The sequence below is a fragment of the Vipera ursinii genome (genome assembly GCF_947247035.1).
Source record: "Vipera ursinii genome assembly, chromosome: Z".
Classification (NCBI taxonomy): Eukaryota; Metazoa; Chordata; class Lepidosauria; order Squamata; family Viperidae; genus Vipera; species Vipera ursinii.
The window spans coordinates 100320544-100342030 of NC_139517.1; the positions used below are offsets into that span (position 1 = coordinate 100320544).

A 21487-nucleotide genomic window follows, 5' to 3' on the forward strand; every position below is an offset into this window, starting at 1 on the left:
GTTACAGAAATCTCTATCACAAAAATGATTGAGAGGACAAAAATAAGAAAATGTGAATGTTAATTTCACAGTGACAAAAACCAACATATCTCAGAGCAGGATCTAAGCAGTAAAAGGGTTGATGATTCCTCATAGGTGACCACATCACAAGAATGAAGCAGGGGGGAGGGAGTTGCTCTTTTTGAATTGTATCTAAGAATGATAGTATCCAGCTGAAGCTTCCCTTTGTGACACAGATATACATACAAGTGATCTCACTTAACAACCATTCAAATTGTGATGGCACTGAATAAGTGGTACTTATAGTTAGCTCTTGTATTTACTCAGTTGCAGCATCCTATCATGCGATCACGATCCAGATACTTGATGACTGGTTCACAATTATGACATTGCAGCATCTCATGGTCACATGAGTACCATTCGTAACTTTCTTTGCCAGCTTTCTAAACACAGAGTCAATGGGGAAACCAACAGGAGGCTGCAAATAGTGATCCCATGATACCAAGCTTAATGAAAACAAATGGTAAGTATGGTGCCGGGAAAAATAATATACTATATAAAAATAATATAGCACTTCCTGGCTACCAGGGGATGACATTTTTGTATGTGATTGTTTTTGTGCAGTTGTAGTTTCCACCTCACCAAGTGGCAGCTGTTACTAGGCCTGGGGAAAAAAGAGAATTGATGGCTATAAGGGATAGAAAATACAGGTAGTCCTCACTTAATGATGGGAAATGGGACTAGAATTTCCATTGCTAAGTGACATGGTTGTAAAGTATGAAATCATGACTGCATTGCTTGGCTGCTTCACCTATTGCCTGCAAAAAAACATTGCATTGTTTTTAGCTTATCATACAGCAACTGAGGGCAACATCAGCTATGCCAAGGAAGAAAATAAAACTCATTTTCCAGATGGTTTAAATTTCTGAATAATACCACTATTTCCTGTTAAATGTTCAACTATAATAAATTCAACCAAATGGAAAGATTAATTATCAGGCCCTCAAGACAATATCAACCAGATGGAGATAGAGCCAAAACAAAAATAATAAATATGGCCATAAAATCGTCATTTGATTTCCATTCTCAAATTCTGCATTATAGTTTGGATTAATTAGTAACTGTATCTTTGGCTGGGGGTATCTGACTATACCTAGGATCCTTCTGAGCCTTGTGGAGCCTTTAAACCAAAGGTGGGACATGAGGACCCTTTTATCACTTGTAGACTTCAACTCCCAGAATATTGGCTCAGGAATTCTGGCTGTTGAAGTCCACCAGTCATAAAGAGGCCATCATTCCTCACCTCTGCTTTAAACAATGAGATTTTGGGTGACTCAGAAGATATGCTTACTGAGCTGCAACAAGCTCTGGGATATCTTCCTGGAGATTCATGCAGCTTCTACCCTTATAACATTCTGAAAATTATGAAAACCTGTCTGTTCTCCAAGGCCATGGGTTAAAATAGTTGTGTATCCCTTTTAGTTAGTTTAGCTTTGTCCTAGGTTTTGAAAAGGCTATTCTTCTTTTTATACAATTTGCTTCCTTGCATATTTATTTGTAAGCCACCCAGACTATTGAAGAATCAGGCAGCCTTGAAATATTGATGAATAAAGAATTTTTTTAAAAAAATAAAAGTTACAAGCAGAAGCTATCAGACACTAAGCACTCATGTCCTTGCTTGTAAACTAATGAATTTTGTTTGCATAACTTTGGATAAAACAAATTGTATTGCCTACTGCAGGACAGATAGACACGAGACCAGACAGACAGACACACATTCACATAGAGCAGGTAGAAAACAAAGAAGAAACTCTCTCTCTCTCTCTCTCTCTCTCTCTCTCTCTCTCTCTCTCTCTCTCTCTCTCTCTGTGTGTGTGTGTGTGTGTGTGTGTGTGTGTGTGTGTGTGTAGGGGTGGTATATAATAAAATGGACAAAATAAATCATCTTATAAAATAGAGTAAAAATAAAAAAAAATCTTGCAAAATAGGTATTTTTTATTTAGTAGATGGGCTCTAGCAGGAATGGAATTCAATGTACAAAACTAGTAAGCGGAAATAACATTGGGTTCACGCTTTAATTTGTGCAAGGAAGTTAGGATGGACAGCCTGATACTTTTGTTCCTTCCTCCAGCTAAATGTGCTTTTTCTAAGCACACTATAATTTTGCCATGGTCTTCTTGATCATTAAAAAATATTATTTTTAAGATCGCTTGATAAACTCATTTCTTCAAATCATGCTCCCCCCAAAAACAAACATATACTTGGAAAGAACAGATCTGAAGGAAACTACGGAGTTCATCTGTCTTTCTCTTGGCTTGCCTATGTTGCACAAAATTCTTGGCAGCGGGGAAAAATGGCTGTTTTTGAAAAAGGAACAATGTGTATATGCTGGCTTAGTTTTGTTTGGAAGAGTGGATGCTGAGTCAAACAAATCTCCCTGACTTTTTATTCAAAAGGTTAGAGATAAAATGTAAGGAAAGAGAAACAGGAAGCCAGAATATAAGAAGTTCATTAAAATGTATTGCAAAAGAATCTATAATCTGCTTTTTAATTGTATATTTCCAAAAGAGGTGTACAATAGAGTTAAAAATACCAAGAAATGTCAAAGTACAAAAAGTTTAAGAGTACTAACCATCTCTCTCCCACTCCCACCCCCATCATGACCGTAATGACTCATGACCTACCAGACATTAAGTGGGTCATCACATGAGTGACCCAATTTTGTGAGTTTTGCAGTGGTTGTTAAATGAAAGCTGTGATTGTTAAGTGAGCACAGTGCTAAGTGAACCCCACTGTCACTAACAGTAGGGTTCTCTCTAAGGCATTTTTGCTGATTTTTGGAAAAAACATCCTAATGACCACGGGATGCTGAAAACAGCCATAAATGTGGGCTGGCTGCCAAGCGCCCAAAATGTGTTTATATGATTGCGGGGAAAAGGTTAGGATTAGGTTATGATTGTATTGACATCAGCACTGTGCACGGCTAGGCCAACAAATGTAAAGATGGTAAGCTGAGAAAAGTTTAATTGAGTAATCAAGAATGAAATGAACAAAGTGGTACAGCAGCTGTTAAGTTTCACAAGAGAAGGGTTGATAAATTGATCAGGGACAATCAGATCACTCAGAGGAAAGTTGCCACAGTTTTTGGAATCAGATGCTACGATTCATATGGATTTCCCTGAATCAGGTAGTGTTATAAAGTACTACATTAAAATATTCAAAACTTTGAAACAATGATTAAGCAGAGTTCAGAAGCACAAGAAAGTAAATTTGTTGTAATGTGCTAAAGGCTGGTTTCACACTTTTCAGGCTACCCAAATGGCAATTACAAAGTTGGATCTCATTATCTTACTCCATCTGCCATATAATTAAAACTTGGCACAAAACAATTTTCACCTTTTCCCAAAGCTGAAGAAAAACTTTTTTCAGCATGTTTGACTCAAAGAAGAGATAACAGAATCTGGCTGAAAAGACAAATATAGCGTTCACAACAACTTTAAGAAGCTTGTCCATTGTTGCAAGAAATATCTAGTGAATGTGGTGATTATGTGTAAAAGCAAATACACATAATGAAAAATCATTATTTAATTCAAACATTAGTCTTAAACTACGCAGAATATAGAATGGCTTTATACTGCAGAATGAATTATACTAATGGAGAAGATACGGAATGTACAGAATCATTTTAAGACACATGAATTCTATGAAAAGATGTATAAACATTGTATTTCTAGAAATTTACTAAAGCCTTTTGAAATACTCATATATATTTAATATACTTAATTTAATATTAGGCATTCCAGGTAATTGGCATATTAAAACTTTAATTATAAAAGCAATAAATTTTATTAAAAATACTTTTGAACATAAATGGAAAAGTAGGATTGTACTAGGTACCTGTATAAAGCACACAGCAAAAAGGTAGCATATAAAAATTAAGATATGGAATATTACCATATCTGGTGGTCATGTCCTAAAGCTAAAGGGATTTGGCTTAAGATATACTTATGGTTGGAGAAGATGATTAAAAAACAAATAGAATTTAAACCAGAATTGTTTCTGTTAGGAATGATAGGCCCCAACTATGACAAGGAGAGCAGATACTTAATGTTACATGTATTGACAGCAGCGAGAATTATGTATGCCCAATATTGGAAAAATGAAAAGTTACCAACTGAATAAGTATTAATCAAGAAAATATTGGATTGTGCAGAAATGGATAGATTAACTTTAGAGATTAAAGAGAAAGAGCATTCAGTTTACTATAGAACTTGGAATAAATTCTATCAATGGCTAGATAAGCGAGTTAGAGAGAAAGGAATGTGATATGCAATTTTGAATTTATTTGAGTAAGAAAAATACTATACATTGAAAACTTACTATTGTTTATGATAATCTATTATACCTATCATTGTTATCAATTATTAGCTTTATTACTTTTATTTATATATATTTACCCAGACAATATGCTGTTTGCCAAATATTGAATGTTATTGGGGGAAACCCCAACCCTCACCCCCAACCTTTCCTGTACCCTAACCCTAATTCCCATCCCCTTACACCCCCCCTCCTTAACCCTTTAAAAACTAATAATTTTTTTTTAAAAAAAAGATATGGAAGACTGGCCTAACAGAACTTAGAGACATTTTGTTACTATATATTGTCTTAGGAAAATATTATTTTATATATTCACCCTTCTCTTATAGCCAGCTTCATCAATATTTTTGCTCAGAAATGCAAACTTACATTTATTTATTTACTTACCTACCTACCTACTTACTTGCTTACTTATTACCTACCTACCTACCTACTTACTTACTTATTGGTTGAATGTCCAAAACACTTTTAAATACCTGTCTAATTTTTAAGTGGGGGGGGACTTTCAAAGTGGATTAAACCGGTGTCAGTTTCATAAAAAGGAAAGTTGGAAAATTATATTTTTAATAAATTATAAATTATTTAGTTGTCTTGATTGACAAGTGAATAATGTTCCTTTGGAAAGAGCCATTTCTAATGCATTACAGTTGAACCTCAAACTGCTTTCCGTGCACAAGTGCTTCCTTGAAAACTGTCTATCATATATCAAAGTCTACATGCAGAGAGACAATTACACCCTCGTGGATAAATAAAAATGTTTAAAAAATTTATGTTTTTTGAAAAAAAAAACAATACCTGAAGATGCAGAGCAGGAATAAAAATAGTTCAGAAGCAAAAAAGAGAGAGGGAGAGGATAGGAGAAAAAAAATAATAAAACAAATGGTATAGCAGAATGTAATTTTCTTCCACAACCCCAATGGACAAATTCCTAAGAGCAGATCATGTTATGTAGCTGCCTCATATGCCTGTACTTCACCCTTACAATTGAACTTCAGCATCTTCTGAAGACTGCCTGTGTATTCAGAACTGTGAACTACTTTTGACTTCCGGTGGCTCCGCGGCGACGGAGGGAGCCTTCCCGGGCTGCCCGCGGCTCAGCTGGTGCTTTTTCGCCCGAAACAGCGCCGATCAGCTGTTCGGGCGAATCTGAAGCCCCCTCCTCGGGAGAAGAGGAGGGGGTGAGCCCCCAGGTGGGGGTTGAGTTCTCCGGGGCCGCCTGAGCTTGGAGCTTGGGCGGCCGAAGGATTGAACTCCCCCGTAGCCTGGGCTGCTCCCAGCTGACCAGCGTCTCTGCTCCGGACTTTATGGAGCAGAGCCAGGCGTCTGCGACCATCCCTGCTTGAAGGAGAGACTATGAAAGGGAAAGAGCAGGCAGAGCAGTACAAGAGGGAAAGATGAAGAGATGAAGAAGATTTTATTTTACTCTCAAGCTTGATGGACTTTGTTTAAAATTTAAAGTGAAAGTGCGTCACAATTGTAAGTAAAAGATGGCGGCTAAACCTCCCCCTAGAACTTTTCGGAGTGCTGGAAATTCTCCGGTGCAACAACAATCATTGCTGCAGGCGTTGCATTCTCCTGATGTATTGACATCGAAGGATCTTGAAAAACATACCCAGTTAATTTTGGAGTCAATGGGTGTTAAATTTCTACAGATGGAGGAGAAATTGGAGAAATTGGAGCAGAGAATGGAAGAAAGGATGGAACAGAAACTTAGAGAAATGAAGGTAGACATTTTGTCCTCAGTGCAAAAAGTTGCTAAATGTGTGGAGGTGCTGGATGATCAAGTGCAAGACTTGATTCAAAAGAATGCTTTATTAGAAGCAAAAGTATTGGAAATTGAAGATTTAAAAGACAAAATTGACAGTGAACAGAGCTTGGCCCAATTTTACCAGATGCAGTTTGCTGTGAGAATTAGAGGCCTAAAAGAGGATATTAAGGAAGATTTAAAGCAGCTGGTTTCTGAGGCTTTTGAGGGAGTATTGAACCATCCAGCATCTGAATTAAAACAAGGTATGGACAAAGTGTTCCGTGTGAATTCGTGGATTGCTAAACAGAGAAAGTTGCCTAGAGATGTGGTGGTTTATTTTGTAAAAAGGGAAATTAGAGATGAAGTTATACAAGCTGCCTACGATACCAAAGTTGTGATTGCTGGTCAACAAGTTTTGGTTTTAAAAGAAATTCCTCCAAAGATTTTAAAGAGAAGGAAGGATTTTATATTTCTTGTGCAAGAGCTCAAGCAAAGAGATATAAGGTTCAGATGGGAGATCCCAGTTGGGTTGAGCTTCATGTATGATGGCAAAAGATACTGTTTGAGTAATGTGAAGCAAGCGCATGATTTTTATAATAATGTCTTGGAAGTAACCCCATCAACACTTCTGGAAGCTGCAGAGGGATCTGGAGAAGGAGAACATCAAGAGGATGAAGATGCACAGATAGACGAGAAGGGTACAGGAGGAGTTCAAGCTGCAACTCTTTTGGATGATCTTAGAGAACAGAGGGTGACGCGTGCTGCCTTAAAACGCTCAAAAAAGAAAAAAAAAATAAGACCAGTAGAAATCTATGGAACTTCCACAAAATATTTATAGTTAAGTGGTAGTTGTGTTTTTTAAAAAAAAAAAGTTTTGGGATGCTATGTATGGTAATAGATTTTTTTTTTTTAATTTGGAATTAATGGACAACTTACTACAGAGGAAGAGGAAGAAAGTTTTGTGGGTTAATGTGGGTTAATTTGTGTAAGAACTATTTATTAATGTGCAAATGAGAATATGTTAAGGTAATAGTGAATTGTGGAAGAACATAGATGGGAATGATGCTAGTTTTCTTTTATTTTAGTTTTTTATATATATTTAGTATTATTAAGGATTGGTTTACTATATACAAGCTAGAGAGTGATGGATTTTAGAGTTTATAATTGTTAGTATATGATTGTTTATGATTGCCTTTTAGATATATACCTTGTATTTTGCTCTGGGAAGTCGGGGGGGGGGAGGGGGGAGGAGGGGAAGTGGAGGGGGGGAGGTAGGGGAGGGAGGAGGGGGAGGGGGAGGGGGGGAGATAGGGGGGAGGTAGGGAGGGGAGGAGGGAGGGGGAAGGGGGGTTTTTTTAAAGGAAAATTGTATTTTATAAAACTTTTCAATAAAAAAAAAAAGAACTGTGAACTACAAGTCCAAAATTAACTTATGACTTCTTATTGACTTCTAGTACTGAAACCAGAGAAAAACCTGGCTGTAGACAACAGACAATGATTATCTGTTAATTGTTTCCCTTGGCTTTCCCTTAGTAAAAACTTGCTCTGCCAATTTAGGTAGAATAACAAAAGTGCGGTCATAAAACAAAACAATATCCAGGAAATGAACTAAAGCTTGCATTTCAGTATTACATAGTTTGGGTCAAATATTTGGGTAAAACCACACCACATCAAATCCAACTCAACCCAATCCTTTATGTATCATTTCTGACAAATTCAAGAACAAATATTTAAAAAGTATGTATTCCAAGTTATTTGGTTCATAGTGCGTCAGCATTCTAAAGCTTATTTTTAATGATTAACAGTAAAGAATATTTCCTACTTTGTACAATGACAAAAAAAGGTAAAAAAGGAAAGGATTTTGAACTGAAAATTAAATTGCTGGGCATCTGGGAATGTTTAAATTTCTTTGAAATTACTCTTTCCCACTTTTCTTTTCCTAACAAGAAATAATAGAACAGGTTTTGTAGATGTGAGAATGTGACAGAAGGTTAATGGATTTTTAAGTATGTTGCTAAATCCTGAAGGATTTTATGATAAACTCTCACATATGTTCCTGCTGAGAATCTAGATTAAGGGAGAAGAAATTAGCCTATGGACTGTGAATAAAAGCAAAGAAAGGAAAAGAAAGGATAATCCACATAGCAATTCACTGAAGAGCTATCTCAATCAATATGCAGGTAGCCTGGGATTTGGATTTTAACTCTCACAGAGAGCTATTACTATGCAGCATGGAAACCCAAACTTAAAACCACTTTATAATGCCTTGCTAAGGTCACCACGATGTAAAAAAGAAGCTGAAACTCTAGAAAGAGTAGAGAAAAGCAACAAAGATTATTAGGGAACTGGAGGCTAAAACATATAAGGAACGGTTTCTGGAATTGGGTATTAATGAAGTTAAGAGAAGGATGAGGGGTGACATGATAGCAGTGTTCCAATATCTCAGCGGTTGCCCCAAAGAAGAGGGAGTCAAGCTATTCTCCAAAGCACCTGAATGTAGGACAAGAAGCAATGATGGAAATTAATCAAAGAGAGAAGCAACTTAGAACTTAGGAGAAATTTCCTGACAGTGAGAACAATTAATCAGTGGAACAACCTACCTCTAGAAGCTGTGAATGCTCCAACACTGGAAGTTTTTAAGAAGAGACTAGACAGCCATTTTTCTGAAATGATATAAGCCAGGGTTTCCTGCCTGAGCAGGGAGTTGGACTAGATGACCTCCAACATCATCATCATCACCATTATTGAATCTCCTTGAAATATTCCTCTCTTGACATTAACCTGCAACTGTGTCTTCCATTGTGCCATTGATCTTTGCACAAATTTTCTGATGTTTCTACTGTCCTGTTATTTCTAGACACTTAATTTTTAGCTCAATTGTAGTCATAAACTGAGAACAATTTATATTTAGTTTCTATATTTTAATCACTTATATTAACAGATACATATATTGAATAAAATTAATGAAATTTGATGTGAATCTTCTTTTCTTGGTCATGGTTCATTTTCAGGGGCTTGACCTAAGAGTTCCTAATTATTTTTTGACCCAGCTTAGTTTTTTTCAAGGTGAACTGAGGTCTATTATGTACTGCAAAACCTGAATATAAGAATAAAATGTTGAAATATTCCACCCTGTGAGGAAAATTATACTTGAAAATAAATGCTAAACTATAATGACAACTCTGTAAGATCTGAAATAGCTTCAAAATAACTAACATAAAAACTTGAACACTTTCCTTCCAAAATGGCAGAAGAAAGAGACAAAATATACATTATTACTAAGCTTTGTTCCATTTTGTTCTATAATTTAACAACATGCATTCATAAACATGTTCACTTTTGTCTATTCAAAGCAAGATTTGAAGTATGCAATTAACCCTTATTTGCTTTTCAAAGATGCTGCATCAATACAGCTGTCATGGTTCCAACAGATGAAACTCTTCAAAAGAACTTCAAGGTATTGTTTACTTTAAAGGATCTTTTATTTGAGTAGCATAATATCAGCACTTAAATAATTGAAGCCAAAAACTAAATTCCCCTCCCCTGGGCACATAGTATCAAAGCACAATTCCCTCCTCCAATTAACAGTCATAAATCACATTCCCCAATTAGCTTGAAGTGCTGACTTCCTCTCCAGCTCTCCAGCCCACCAATTCTTTATCAGTTCTGAGTTCAATAACCTTGATTCTCACGCTAAGATTTATTGTTGTTATGTCTAGCTGGACTCTCATTCACATCCCCCCCTCCCACCGTCATCTCACTCTAAAAGCGAAAGGGAAAAATGGCTACATTTCCATCTGTTGTCAATGCAAAAACATCCGATGTTAGTAGCGTTGGCAACAGCATTAGATATAAGATAAAAAGATATTTATGAAAATGCCTAAAGTAAAATTTTGTTTGTACTGTAAACAGCCTATGAGAAGAGATTTTTAAAAGGAGTGGGGTGGGGGGAGGCAAAAGATTCAATCCTGGAAAAAAACTGAACCCAGACCTCCAGGTTATTTATATAAACATATATAAATAAATAAAATTTAAAGACTACCCCATGTCTTGTGTGCTCACAATTCTCAGTGAATTCCATAACATCTAAGAAACCAGAATTAGGCTGGCTATGGCATTCAAATCTCAAAATTTTCTTTAATTAGCTCCTTTCTAAATTTAAGCTGTGATTCCTACTTAAGATAGCAACAATCCATAGCAGAATATTTGACAAATAGGCAAAAAGTATTTAATATAATTAAATTTAATCATGAACACAACTGTCTATTAGATCACACATTCAAAACTTCTATTAAGGAAATCAGATACTTAAAAAAGCTAGTCATCTGTTTCCACAGTTAGCTGATTTTAAGTAGAAAATACAATTTCATGGTGATGACACACAGTACTGCTCAACAATAAAACCACCAAATTTTTTGTACAATTAAATGTTCAATTAAACCTGTGTATTATTAACCACACTTTTCTTTTGTAGTACAACCAGTTCTATCCATTTCTAAGTGGAAAGAAAGCACTGTGCTTGGAACTTAGAACACTTTAATATTTGCAGAAATTAATTGATTAGACAGTAGTCTTCCCAGAACAGCCCAATAATGATTCAATATGCTCTCTGGCTGCAAATACTGTTGTGCAAGTGAGATAGTAAAGTCAGAAAATGGACACGAGTAGCTTGCAAAAGTCAATTTAATATTTTGCTAGAACAATGTTGTAAGGCTTTTCAGTTTACATATCTTTAGGACTTTTATTTCTTGCGTATTTTGCAAAGGTTCATAACAAATAGTCCTTAATCACCTTAAAAATATACTTTCATAACATAGAACATTGAATAGTGGAGGGATAACTAAAGTTATAAATAAATGCATTTAAATTAGTTAATTAAAACAGCAAGTAGAATTATTTATTAAAGAAGGTTATGAAGATTTATATACCATAGTTTGACAGCTTAAAAAAAAACAAGTTTGAGTACCATGTCAAAACACGTCCCACATAAAGCCTGCTTTAGATTTTAGTAAAATTATATTTGTATTTGCTTTTGCATGACTTTATATTCTATTCCATCCATGTTAAAATGCTATATAATTAGGATGTATTTAGAAAGGCCAGCCTCTAAATAAATGCTTCACCCAAATATTAGACTCACTAACAGAAATGAAATAATAGAAAGTGTCGAAGCCACAGGAACCTTGGGGGGAAGTGATCATGCAATATTGGAATTCAACATTATGGAAGCACAAGCAATAGAACACAGCCTAACTAGAGTCTTGGACTTTAAAAGAGCTAATTTCAATAAACTTAGAGAGACCTTGGGAAGAATTCCATGGATGAGAATCCTAAAGAGGAAAACAACTCAAGAAGCTTGGAAAATTTTGAAAAGTGAGATAATAAAGGCCCAGTCTAGCACAATACCAACAAAGAAGAAAAACAACAGCTCTCAAAAGAAACCAGCATGGCTGCATAAAGAACTCTCTGATAAATTGAAAGATAAAAGGACAAGTATAAAGAAGTGGAAAGAGGGGCACATAACTAAGGCAGAATATCAGCCAATAGCCCTCAAAGATGAAGTGAGGGAAGCTAAGGCTCAAAATGAACAGGATTGCGATCAAAGTCAAAAATAACAAAAAAAAGCTTCTTTCAACATATAAAAAACAAGAAAAAAGTTAAGGAAATGATTGGTCCATTAGTGAGGGAAAGTGGCAAGAAGGTGACAAGCAATAGGGAGAAAGCAGAACTATTTACCGTAACTCATTTTTTTGCATTTGTTTTTACACAAAGGGAAAAAACAGTCCAACCTACCAAAACCAGTGCCATAAAAAACAGAATAGAAACACAAGTTAAGATGGGCAAGAAAATGGTGAGCACCTGTCCAGCCTAGACGAGTTCAAATCACTAGGACCAGATGGATTACACCCTAAAGTTCTCAAGAAACTGGCAGATGTGATCTCAGAACCACTGAACTATATTTTTCAAAGATCCTGGAGCACTGGGGAACTACCAGAGGACTGGAAAAGAGCTGATGTAGTTCCCATCTTCAAAAAAGGGGAAAAAATAGATCCAGGAAACTATAGACCTATCAGCCTGACCTCAATACTTGGGAAGATTCTGGAAAAGATAAACAAACAACAAATCAGCGAACACCTTGAGGCAAACAAAGTCATCACTAAAAGTCAACATGGGTTTGTCAAAAACATACCATGCCAGACAAATCTTATTACATTCTTTGACCAAGTGACAAAATTAGTGGACCAGAGGAATGCTGTAGATATAATTTACTTGGACTTCAGTAAGGCATTTGATAAAGTAGATCACAACCTACTACTTGATAAGATAGAAAAATGTGGGTTAGATAGCATCACCACCAGATGGATTCGTAGCTGGCTGACAGGCCGTACTCAGCGTATGGTCCTCAATGGAACTGCATCTACATGGAAGGAAGTGTGTAGTGGGGTGCCCCAGGGCTCTGTTCTGGGCCCAGTGCTCTTCAACATCTTCATCAACGATTTGGATGAGGGGATAGAAGGGGAACTTATCAAATTTGCACATGACACCAAGCTGGCAGGAATAGCCAATACTCCAGAAGATAGGCTTAAAATACAGGAGGATCTGGACAGACTCGAACACTGGGTGCTATCTAACAAAATGAAATTCAATGGTGAATAAGTAAGGTTCTACATTTAGGCAGGAAAAATCAAATGCACAGGTATAGTATAGGTGGTACTTTGCTTAATAGTAGTAACTGTGAGAGGGATCTCGGAGTCCTAGTAGACAATCACTTCAGTATGAGCCAGCAGTGTGCGGCAGTTGCCAAAAAAGCCAACACAGTGCTAGGCTGCATTAACAGAGGGATAGAATCAAGATCATGTGAAGTACTAATACCACTTTACAATGCCTTGGTAAGGCCACACCTGGAATACTGCATCCAGTTTTGGTCACCATGATGTAAAAAAGATGTTGAGACTCTAGAAAGGGTACAGAGAAGGGCAACAAAGATGATTGGGGGACTGGAGGCTAAAACATATAGGGAACGGTTGCTGGAATTGGGTATGTGTAGTTTAACGAAGAGAAGGGCGAGGGGTGACATGATAGCAGTGTTCCAATATCTCAGGGGCTGCCACAAAGAAGAGGGAGTCAAGCTATTTTCCAAAGCACCTGAAAGCAGGACAAGAAGCAACGGATGGAAACTAGTCAAGGAGAGAAGCAACCTAGAACTAAGGAGAAACTTCCTGACAGTTAGAGCAATTAACCAGTGGAACAACCTGCCTCCAGAGGTGGTGAATGCTCCAACACTGTAAGTTTTTAAGAAGAGACTGGACAGCCATTTGCCTGAACTTCTATAGGGTTTCCTACCTGAGCAGGGGTTGGACTAGATGACCTCCAAGGTCCCTTCCAACTACTACTTCTTCTTCTTCTTCTTCTTCTTCTTCTTCTTCATTATTATTATTATTATTATTATTATTATTATTATTATTATTATTATTATTATTATTATTATTATTATTATTATTATTATTATTATTACATGCTTTCTAAATTACAGGCAACTGTTAAAGTATGTTTCTTTCTCACCGGTCAGCTTGTCTATTCCAAGAAATCCAGCTTTCCCAAGAGTTTTGAAAACTTGGTGTGCTGGAAATTGTCCCTCTTCTTCCCATTTGTCCACAAATGGATTAATTTCTTTGTTGATAATCTGCATTTGGAAAGTAAGAGAAGGATGAAAATTGAAAAAAGTTACAGAGTGAAATTACATCTATATGATAAATACTATTCTAATACAGGCTTTATAGTAATTTATTCCAGGCTTTCATAAATAGAAGCTCCCCTGCTCTGCTGGACTACAGTTCCCATCATCTCCAGCAAGTATAAGGTAGTCAGAATCTAAAACAATAGGGTGGAATGCTGGTTTAATGCAGTAATGGATTTACTAATTCCATCTATGTTTGATGCTCAAAACCAGTTGAAGCTAGAGTTAATTGGATAGATTTGCAACCTTATTATTGCAATACCAACAACAGCTTAACTATCATGTTTCAGAGTTCTTCATTCAAATTTAAATATAGACTAGTGATATGAAGCTTGAAAACTTGCTTAATATTTCATCTTTAAATGTTGCACAAAATTGTAAAGATGCAAAAAAAGGAAAGTTTATTTCAGAAGATGCTGGCACTAAATCAAGAAATAATTTATACCATCGTTTTGTAAAATGTCTCTTATCCAAGATTTAATCCTGGCTGAAAGTGCTGAAATATTGTGGAGATAAACTAGGGTAAAGAGAAGGGTAATCTCTCCTAGCTGTGTTTATTCTGTTATTTTATGATGCAGTTGGCTGAGTCTTGTAGAGTGATGTCCATAGGTAAGTCTATAGAAACCTCATCTCACTAACCAGAATTTCTATCTAATCATCTCTCAGTTTGGAGTATAGTATTTGTAACTGCATTTGGATAACTGTGACAATGTAGGGAAAACATTAGTGTTCTAACTGCACAACAGTCTCTTTTTCTCAAGTCAAGATTTAAATAATCCCGATACTCCCATGCAACACCTCTACTCTGCGAGCTGCATTGGCTTCCGGTTGCACTCCGGGTGAGATTCAAGGTGCTGGTAATGACCTATAAAGCCCTAAATGGCTTGGGTCTGGGATATCTGAGGGAACACCTGCTGCCGGCATCAAGCTCCCTTCGTCCAGTGCGCTCCCACAGGGAGGGACTTCTCAGGGTGCCGCCAGTAAAAGATTGCCGGTGGGTAACACCCAGGGGGAGGGCCTTCTCAGTGGGTGCGCCTGCCCTCTGGAACCAGCTGCCCGTGGAGCTTAGGACTGCCCCCGACCTCTGTTCATTCCGCCGGGACCTGAAGACCTGGCTCTTCGAGCTCTCTGGCCCAGGCTGAGAATTGTAATTTTAATTTTAATTGGGTTTTTTTACTTTTTCAGGGACTGTTGTAATTATTTTAATTGTTTTTAACTTTTGTATTTCTTGTTTTAAATACCCTGTAAACCGCCCTGAGTCCTGCAGGAAAGGGCGGTATATAAATCCAATTAAATAAATAAATAAATAAAATAAATACCCATATTGAGATTGCTCAATAAGCAGTCTGTTCCTATCTGTTTTGAAAGATATTATCACCTGATTGCTCAACTCCTGTACTTCTTGGCTGACTAAATCAGCCACACTGGAACAGGTCCTCTCTTGAGAAGTAATTAATGATTACTAAAATGCAGGATGTGTTCCTGCCTGCTTAAAGGAGGAAGTTATCATACCACTATTGAAAATCAGATCGTTCCCTTGATCCAGAGATCTTGTTTAATTATAGTCAGTCACAAATATTTCACTGCTGAGTAAGAAGATCAAGAAAGCAGTGGCTTCAGAACTTCAGATATATTTTTAGCTGACCTGATTTTCGGAACACATTTCAGAGTTTTTATCCAGGACATGACACCAAAACTCTTTTGCTTACATGGTTAGATGGCCTATGGCAGATTTGGAAAAAGGATACTGCTAAATTCCCTAAATCCCTTGCTAGCTCTAGTATGGTATTCTCCTGTGCCATCTGCCAGGATTCGGCTTTGGGGATATTTCATAGTGCTTTTTGGTCCTCTCTGTAAACAAACTGAGACCTGACCTCAGGGAAGGTATGAAAGAGGCATAATAGAAAAAGGAAGGAAGGAACAAGCTGTTAAGGAGAGATTTAGAGGAAACGTTACACAAAAAGAGTAGGTTAATGCCTGACTTCCTTTTTCCTAAAGTCTAACAACACTGGTTCCATGTCCTGGTGTATTGTAATATGTATTTCCCATCACTGGTAGGCTCTGATATGAAACACAGACAGGAAAATACGGTACATAAACAAATGATCTGAAGACACTGAACAGAAGGTGACTGTGTGTAGAAAGCTGATAAGAGTTCACTGTTGGAATCCGATGTTTCGGGCCATCTCTAGCTAGCTAGCTAGCTGATCCTTTTCCAAACTGAATTATATATCCATCTCCAGATTTATTGGAATTATAACTTAGAACGTGTAAACAGTAAAGAAAGAAAATGAGGAGATAAAAAAGACATAAATTGTAAGAGACCCAAATAATTCTCGTACATCTCCACAAACCACAATTAAATGTTTCCTCCTTCCCCAAAAATATGGAGTAATCTTTGAGGTTTAAAAATTCAAGGTGCTGGTGATGACCTATAAAGCCCTAAATGGCATGGATCCAGATTATCTCAGGGAGCACCTGCTGCCAGCATCAGCCTCCCATCGTCCTGTGCGCTCCCACAGGGAGGGCCTCCTTAGGGTTCCGCCGGTCAGGGAATGCCGATGGGTGATCCCCAGGGGGAGGGCATTTTCTGTGGGCGCGCCTGCCCTATGGAATGAACTGCCGGTGGAACTTCGGACTGCCCCGGACCTTCGCTCGTTTCGCCGGGATCTGAAAACTTGGTTGTTTGATCTTTCTGGCCTGGACTGAGGGGGTTTTAATTTAACTTTAAATTTTAAATTTTAATTTGTTTTAATTGTGGGCTAGTCTTAATTTAATTCTATTTTAATTGTATTTATTTGTATTGTTTTAATTTGCCCTGTAAACCGCTCTGAGTCCTTCGGGAATAGGGCGATATATAAAATCAATCAATTAAATAAATAAATAAATAAAAATACATAATCTGAAACTAGTCGCTGGTATGTTGTCAGGTTTTAGGCTAGAATTGAAATAATGTTTTTTTTAAAAAAATGTAAACATTTTTTGTACTTGTTTAGCCCTTTATTTATTAATAGATGCTACTGATTGTAAACAATACTTATGTTTGCAGTTCAAATCATGCATTCTCAGCAGCAACCTGCAAGGGTTTATTTAATGACTGCATGATTGTGTAATTTTATTAAAGAATATCTCAAGTACTGTTCACAGTTGAGAATACCATTTTGGCAACTGTATGGTAAAAGGCCAGTGAATTTGTAAAATATAAGATTTTGTAATCATTAAGTGTGTCTGGATGTTTTAGTATATCTGATTATTTGAGAAAAATAAGAACTCATTTAACTTATATTACTACCAGAGTTTTTCTGTTTCTGGAAAATTACTTTCTTTTTATGACAAAAGAAGAAGAAAAATATCAAAATATCGAAGAACAAATCCTACTGGAGTTCCTTGAGAATAATGCAAGTCTTGTAAAAAACTAAAATTAAGATCAATGATAATACAGCAAAGACAACAGCACAAAATATCTTACCCATTCTTTCATTATTTATATAAATAACCGCTTTTAAAAGATCTTTTATTAACATTTTCACTTTAAAGTGGTCTATGTTTTATGAACAGGGAATGCTTCTAAGTGCAGTTATTGTGTTAATGTTCCTAATAATGAATTCAGTACGTAGTTTAATGTTTAATGTCATGATGAGACAGTTTCTATAACTGAAGATATAGGGGAGCAGGTGAAGTTGATTATGAAATCATCTGTATCCAAGGACTATATTAAATTAAGAGAAAAAATGTTTTATTGCTGAAAAGCTAGAGTTCTATACTGAGAACTCCCTCCCTTTAAAATCCACTGAAACATGTAACCATGTAAAATGGTTAAAATAGAATACTGGGATAAAATTATTCAATTCTGCAATGAATTATGAAACTCATTGGAGGACCCTCAGACACTAGCTAGTTGAGACACCATGCTAAACTACAGTTGGTCTAATTATGTTTTGCTTAGAATATTTTGCTAAATCATAAATCAGTTTTCATGCCCATGCCCAGCGATGAGACAATAAGATTCAATTGAGTCCATTCCTTTATTTATTTACACCTAATGGACAGAATCTTGCCAAACTAAAGTAAAAAACATTTTAGCACACTAAATATATTCGGAGAAGTCAAACTTCTTTCTCTTTCTCCATTCATCCTGGGACTACAGTCTCTGAATCTTCACCTTTTTCTGGGAAAGCTCTGAGTTAACAAAAGGCTTCTCTTCTGCTGCTGCAGTGTACATTTCATTCCAGGTGTGCTAAACCTGTTGGTTTGTATGATACATCAAGGGTCATACTTTAAACTAGGGCAGGATTAGAAGTTATTCTAGGGAAAAGTTTCAGAAATGTTGTGGGGAGAAGTGGGTGCCTTAAGTAACTGAAAAGCTTAAGACAGACATTTTGTCCTTTAAATCACTTCAAAATGTAAAACACCCAAATGTTTACCCAAGCTAGTTAGTATGGATGTGAGGGATAAATGAACCACCCAAACAATGTATTTCTTCTTCTGTCATAAAATAGGATTTATAATCCATAAACCACTTTATAATGCCTTAGTAAGGTCACTCTAGAAAGAGAGCAGAGAACAGCAACAAAGATGATAAGGGGACTGGAAGCTAAAACATATAAAGAAAGATTACTGGAATTGGGTATGTCTAGTTTAATGAAGAGAAGGGCGAGGGGTGACATGATAGCAGTGTTCCAGTATCTCAGGGGCTGCCACAAAGAAGAGGGAGTCAAGCTATTCTCCAAAGCCTTTGAAGGCAGGACAAGCAGTAATGGATGGAAACTAATCAAGAAGAGAAGCAACCTAGAACTAAGGAAAAATTTCCTGACGGTTAGAACAATTAATTAGTGGAACAACTTGCCTCCAGAAGTGGTGAATGCTCCAACACTGGACGTTTTAAAAAAGAGATTGGACATCATTTGTCTGAAATGGTTTAACGTTTCCTGCTTGTGCAGGGGGTTGGACTAGAAGACCACCAAAATCCCTTCCAACTCTGTTATTCTATTATATTCTAATAATGTGTGTGGTCTGAATTAACTCCAAGCTTCAAGTTCCTTGTGAAATTTATAAAGATAAATGAACCCTTAACCCCAAACTCCAAATAGCCCCTCAGCGCAAACAGAGGACATAAAAAACATCAACATAATTAAAGATATTTTTTCTGAAAATCTAAGCTGGTTTACAAATGATTTTAATTATAATCCATAGGCCAGAGTAGAAAATTATTGAAACTACTTTTGAGAACTAAAAACAGTTTTAATATTTGAGAGTTAAACCAAGTATTAAAAGCTGCCAAGAGAAGAAGGAGGCCCAAGAGAATTGCATTCCCATTGTCCCATTCTCTCAAAAGGTCATCCACCAGCACAACTAATGAAGTTTATGGGCTCTATTCTGGCCTGAAACCCACTTCTTCTAGAGTGTCTGGAGTTTTGGAACTATGATAAAAATGAAGTTGGAGTCAGGTCTCAAATTATTCAATATAGTTGTATTCTGAGCCTTATTGATCAGGGGATGCACCTGACCACCCATTTACACACAAAAAAGCATTTATTACTGCTCAGGTCCAGCCTCCCATAGCCTTCTCATGAGTGGCCTTAAGGAACCCTGAAAGGCAGGAATCCAAGTAAGAGTGGCAAAGCTGAGGTTACAGAAAGCCTTTCTATTTCAAAAGGACTTCAAACTGATATAAGATCACTCCACAGAAGGAACTTCAGTCATCTCCACTGGTACTATCCCCGGTTCAACCCCATCTGAAAGTGAGAAATGTTATTTACCATTTGCTGTTTAAATTCTTTATTGCACCTCTTCACACATGCCTTTCCCCCAAAGTGAAAAGGGAATGAGGACCAGCAGATGCAATGGAAATGACATAATGTTTCCTTGGTGTAGGCTCAAACATGGATTCTTACCAGTGTCCAGGCAGTTTCAAGAGAGATCGTCATTAAGATATGTTCAAGGTATCTTGGTTCATCTTCCTGAGCAACTCAGTAAATCAGTGAGATTCAGTGGATTTGCAAGAATAGGCTGCTCCACTGTAATCTAATCAAGTGCATTTCTTCTTCTTCTTCTTCTTCTTCTTCTTCTTCTTCTTCTTCTTCTTCTTCTTCTTCTTCTTCTTCTTCTTCTTCTTCTTCTTCTTCTTCTTTCCTCCTCCTCCTCCGTCAAGGGAGATACAAAGTTCTCAAAATGTCTACCTTTATATATTAAGGGTTCCACTACTGCTTTATTTCCACAGGAGGAGGTATTTATTTGTTTAGAAAATTATATTTCAGAAACATTCTCTGATTCTGGTATCCCCAGTGACATCATAAGCACTAGTTTTATTTGCAGGCCAGGTTTGCTGTACCATTTAATATTCTAATATTCTCTCTCTCTCTCTCTCTCTCTCTCTCTCTCTCTCTCTCTCTCTCTCTCTCTCTCTTAAATTTTACATTTAAGTATTTAAAAAGCAATGTGGTGGCTGGGTTAATTGATAATTCAATGACATACAAATATCTTTAGTACAAGTCTCAAACTACCATATTAAATATTTCTTCTCTTTTCCCCTTAGTATTTACTGTCTCATGTTTAAACTAATACAATTCTTTTTTTAACAAGTTTTATTAGTTTTTCAGTTAAAATCTACATATTTAGAAAACATCACGATGACTGGGTAATCAGAGATTCAGTAACAGAGTTTTCAGTATATAATTCAGGTTACATTATCAAAACATCCTTCTCAATTTCCCTTAACATTTCATACAACCAGTTTAAACTAATAAATTTCCAGAAATAGCATGGTCAGTTGAAAAAATTGCTAATTCAATTTCATTGAAATATATCTATGTACTGTTATTAAAGTTTACCTAATTTTATTTTTAATTATATTATTCAAATTTAGCCTTTAACATCCCAAATAATATTCACAACCCAAATTTCCCTTATTTCATTACAGCAAAAACTATAGCATCTAACATGTACACAGTGGTTGAGTAGCTATGTTCTACCTAAGAAACATTGTCTGTTTCACATCCTAATACATCACACATTACTGACAGGACCACAGCCTATGTTTATCTATCTACAACTATTTATACAAAACCAGATTCTGTTTTAAATTTTAGCTAATTCTTAATTCTTAAATAGAATAATCAAATGTCTTTTAACATCAAATGTGGGATCTATGAACCAAATTTCCATTATGTCAGTGCACAAATTATAATGTCTAAAATAAGCCTAATAGATACATAAACACATTCTAGTTCTCTCATAAACATTTTCTATCTTAGATCCTGATAGAGCACTGATTACTAAAAGGATAGCCTTTAATGGTTCTCTAAGAACTCATTTTTTATATTTAACTCTGGCTTTCCTTTTTTGCCAATCAGGTTTCCAGACCAAGGCCTTTGAATTGTCAGATAGGTCTCCCTTCGCTCCAGTACATATTATTTGAATCGAAGGAGGCCATCTAGCCATCAGTGATCCACAAAAACAAAACCATTTGTGTAATATATGTGAGTTAAACACTGTTAAACTTAGAGAAACGCAAGTGACAGCTTTTGACAGCTGACAGCTCCACACGCGGCTATTGCTGACAGCTCCACACACGTCTACCGCTGACAGCTCCACACGCGGCTACCGATGACAGCTGAAACTGACAG

General features: G+C 36.5%; 1 protein-coding gene across 1 annotated transcript in view; it reads right to left on the reverse strand.

Moving 5' to 3' along the window:
- Positions 1-21487, reverse strand: part of LOC310650414 (putative acyl-CoA dehydrogenase 6) — a 74119-nt gene that overhangs the window by 40960 nt on the left and 11672 nt on the right. The window contains exon 2 of the mRNA XM_083379399.1: positions 13688-13808. Coding sequence (XP_083235525.1) covers positions 13688-13808 — 121 coding nt within the window. The remainder of the gene's footprint in view (positions 1-13687; positions 13809-21487) is intronic.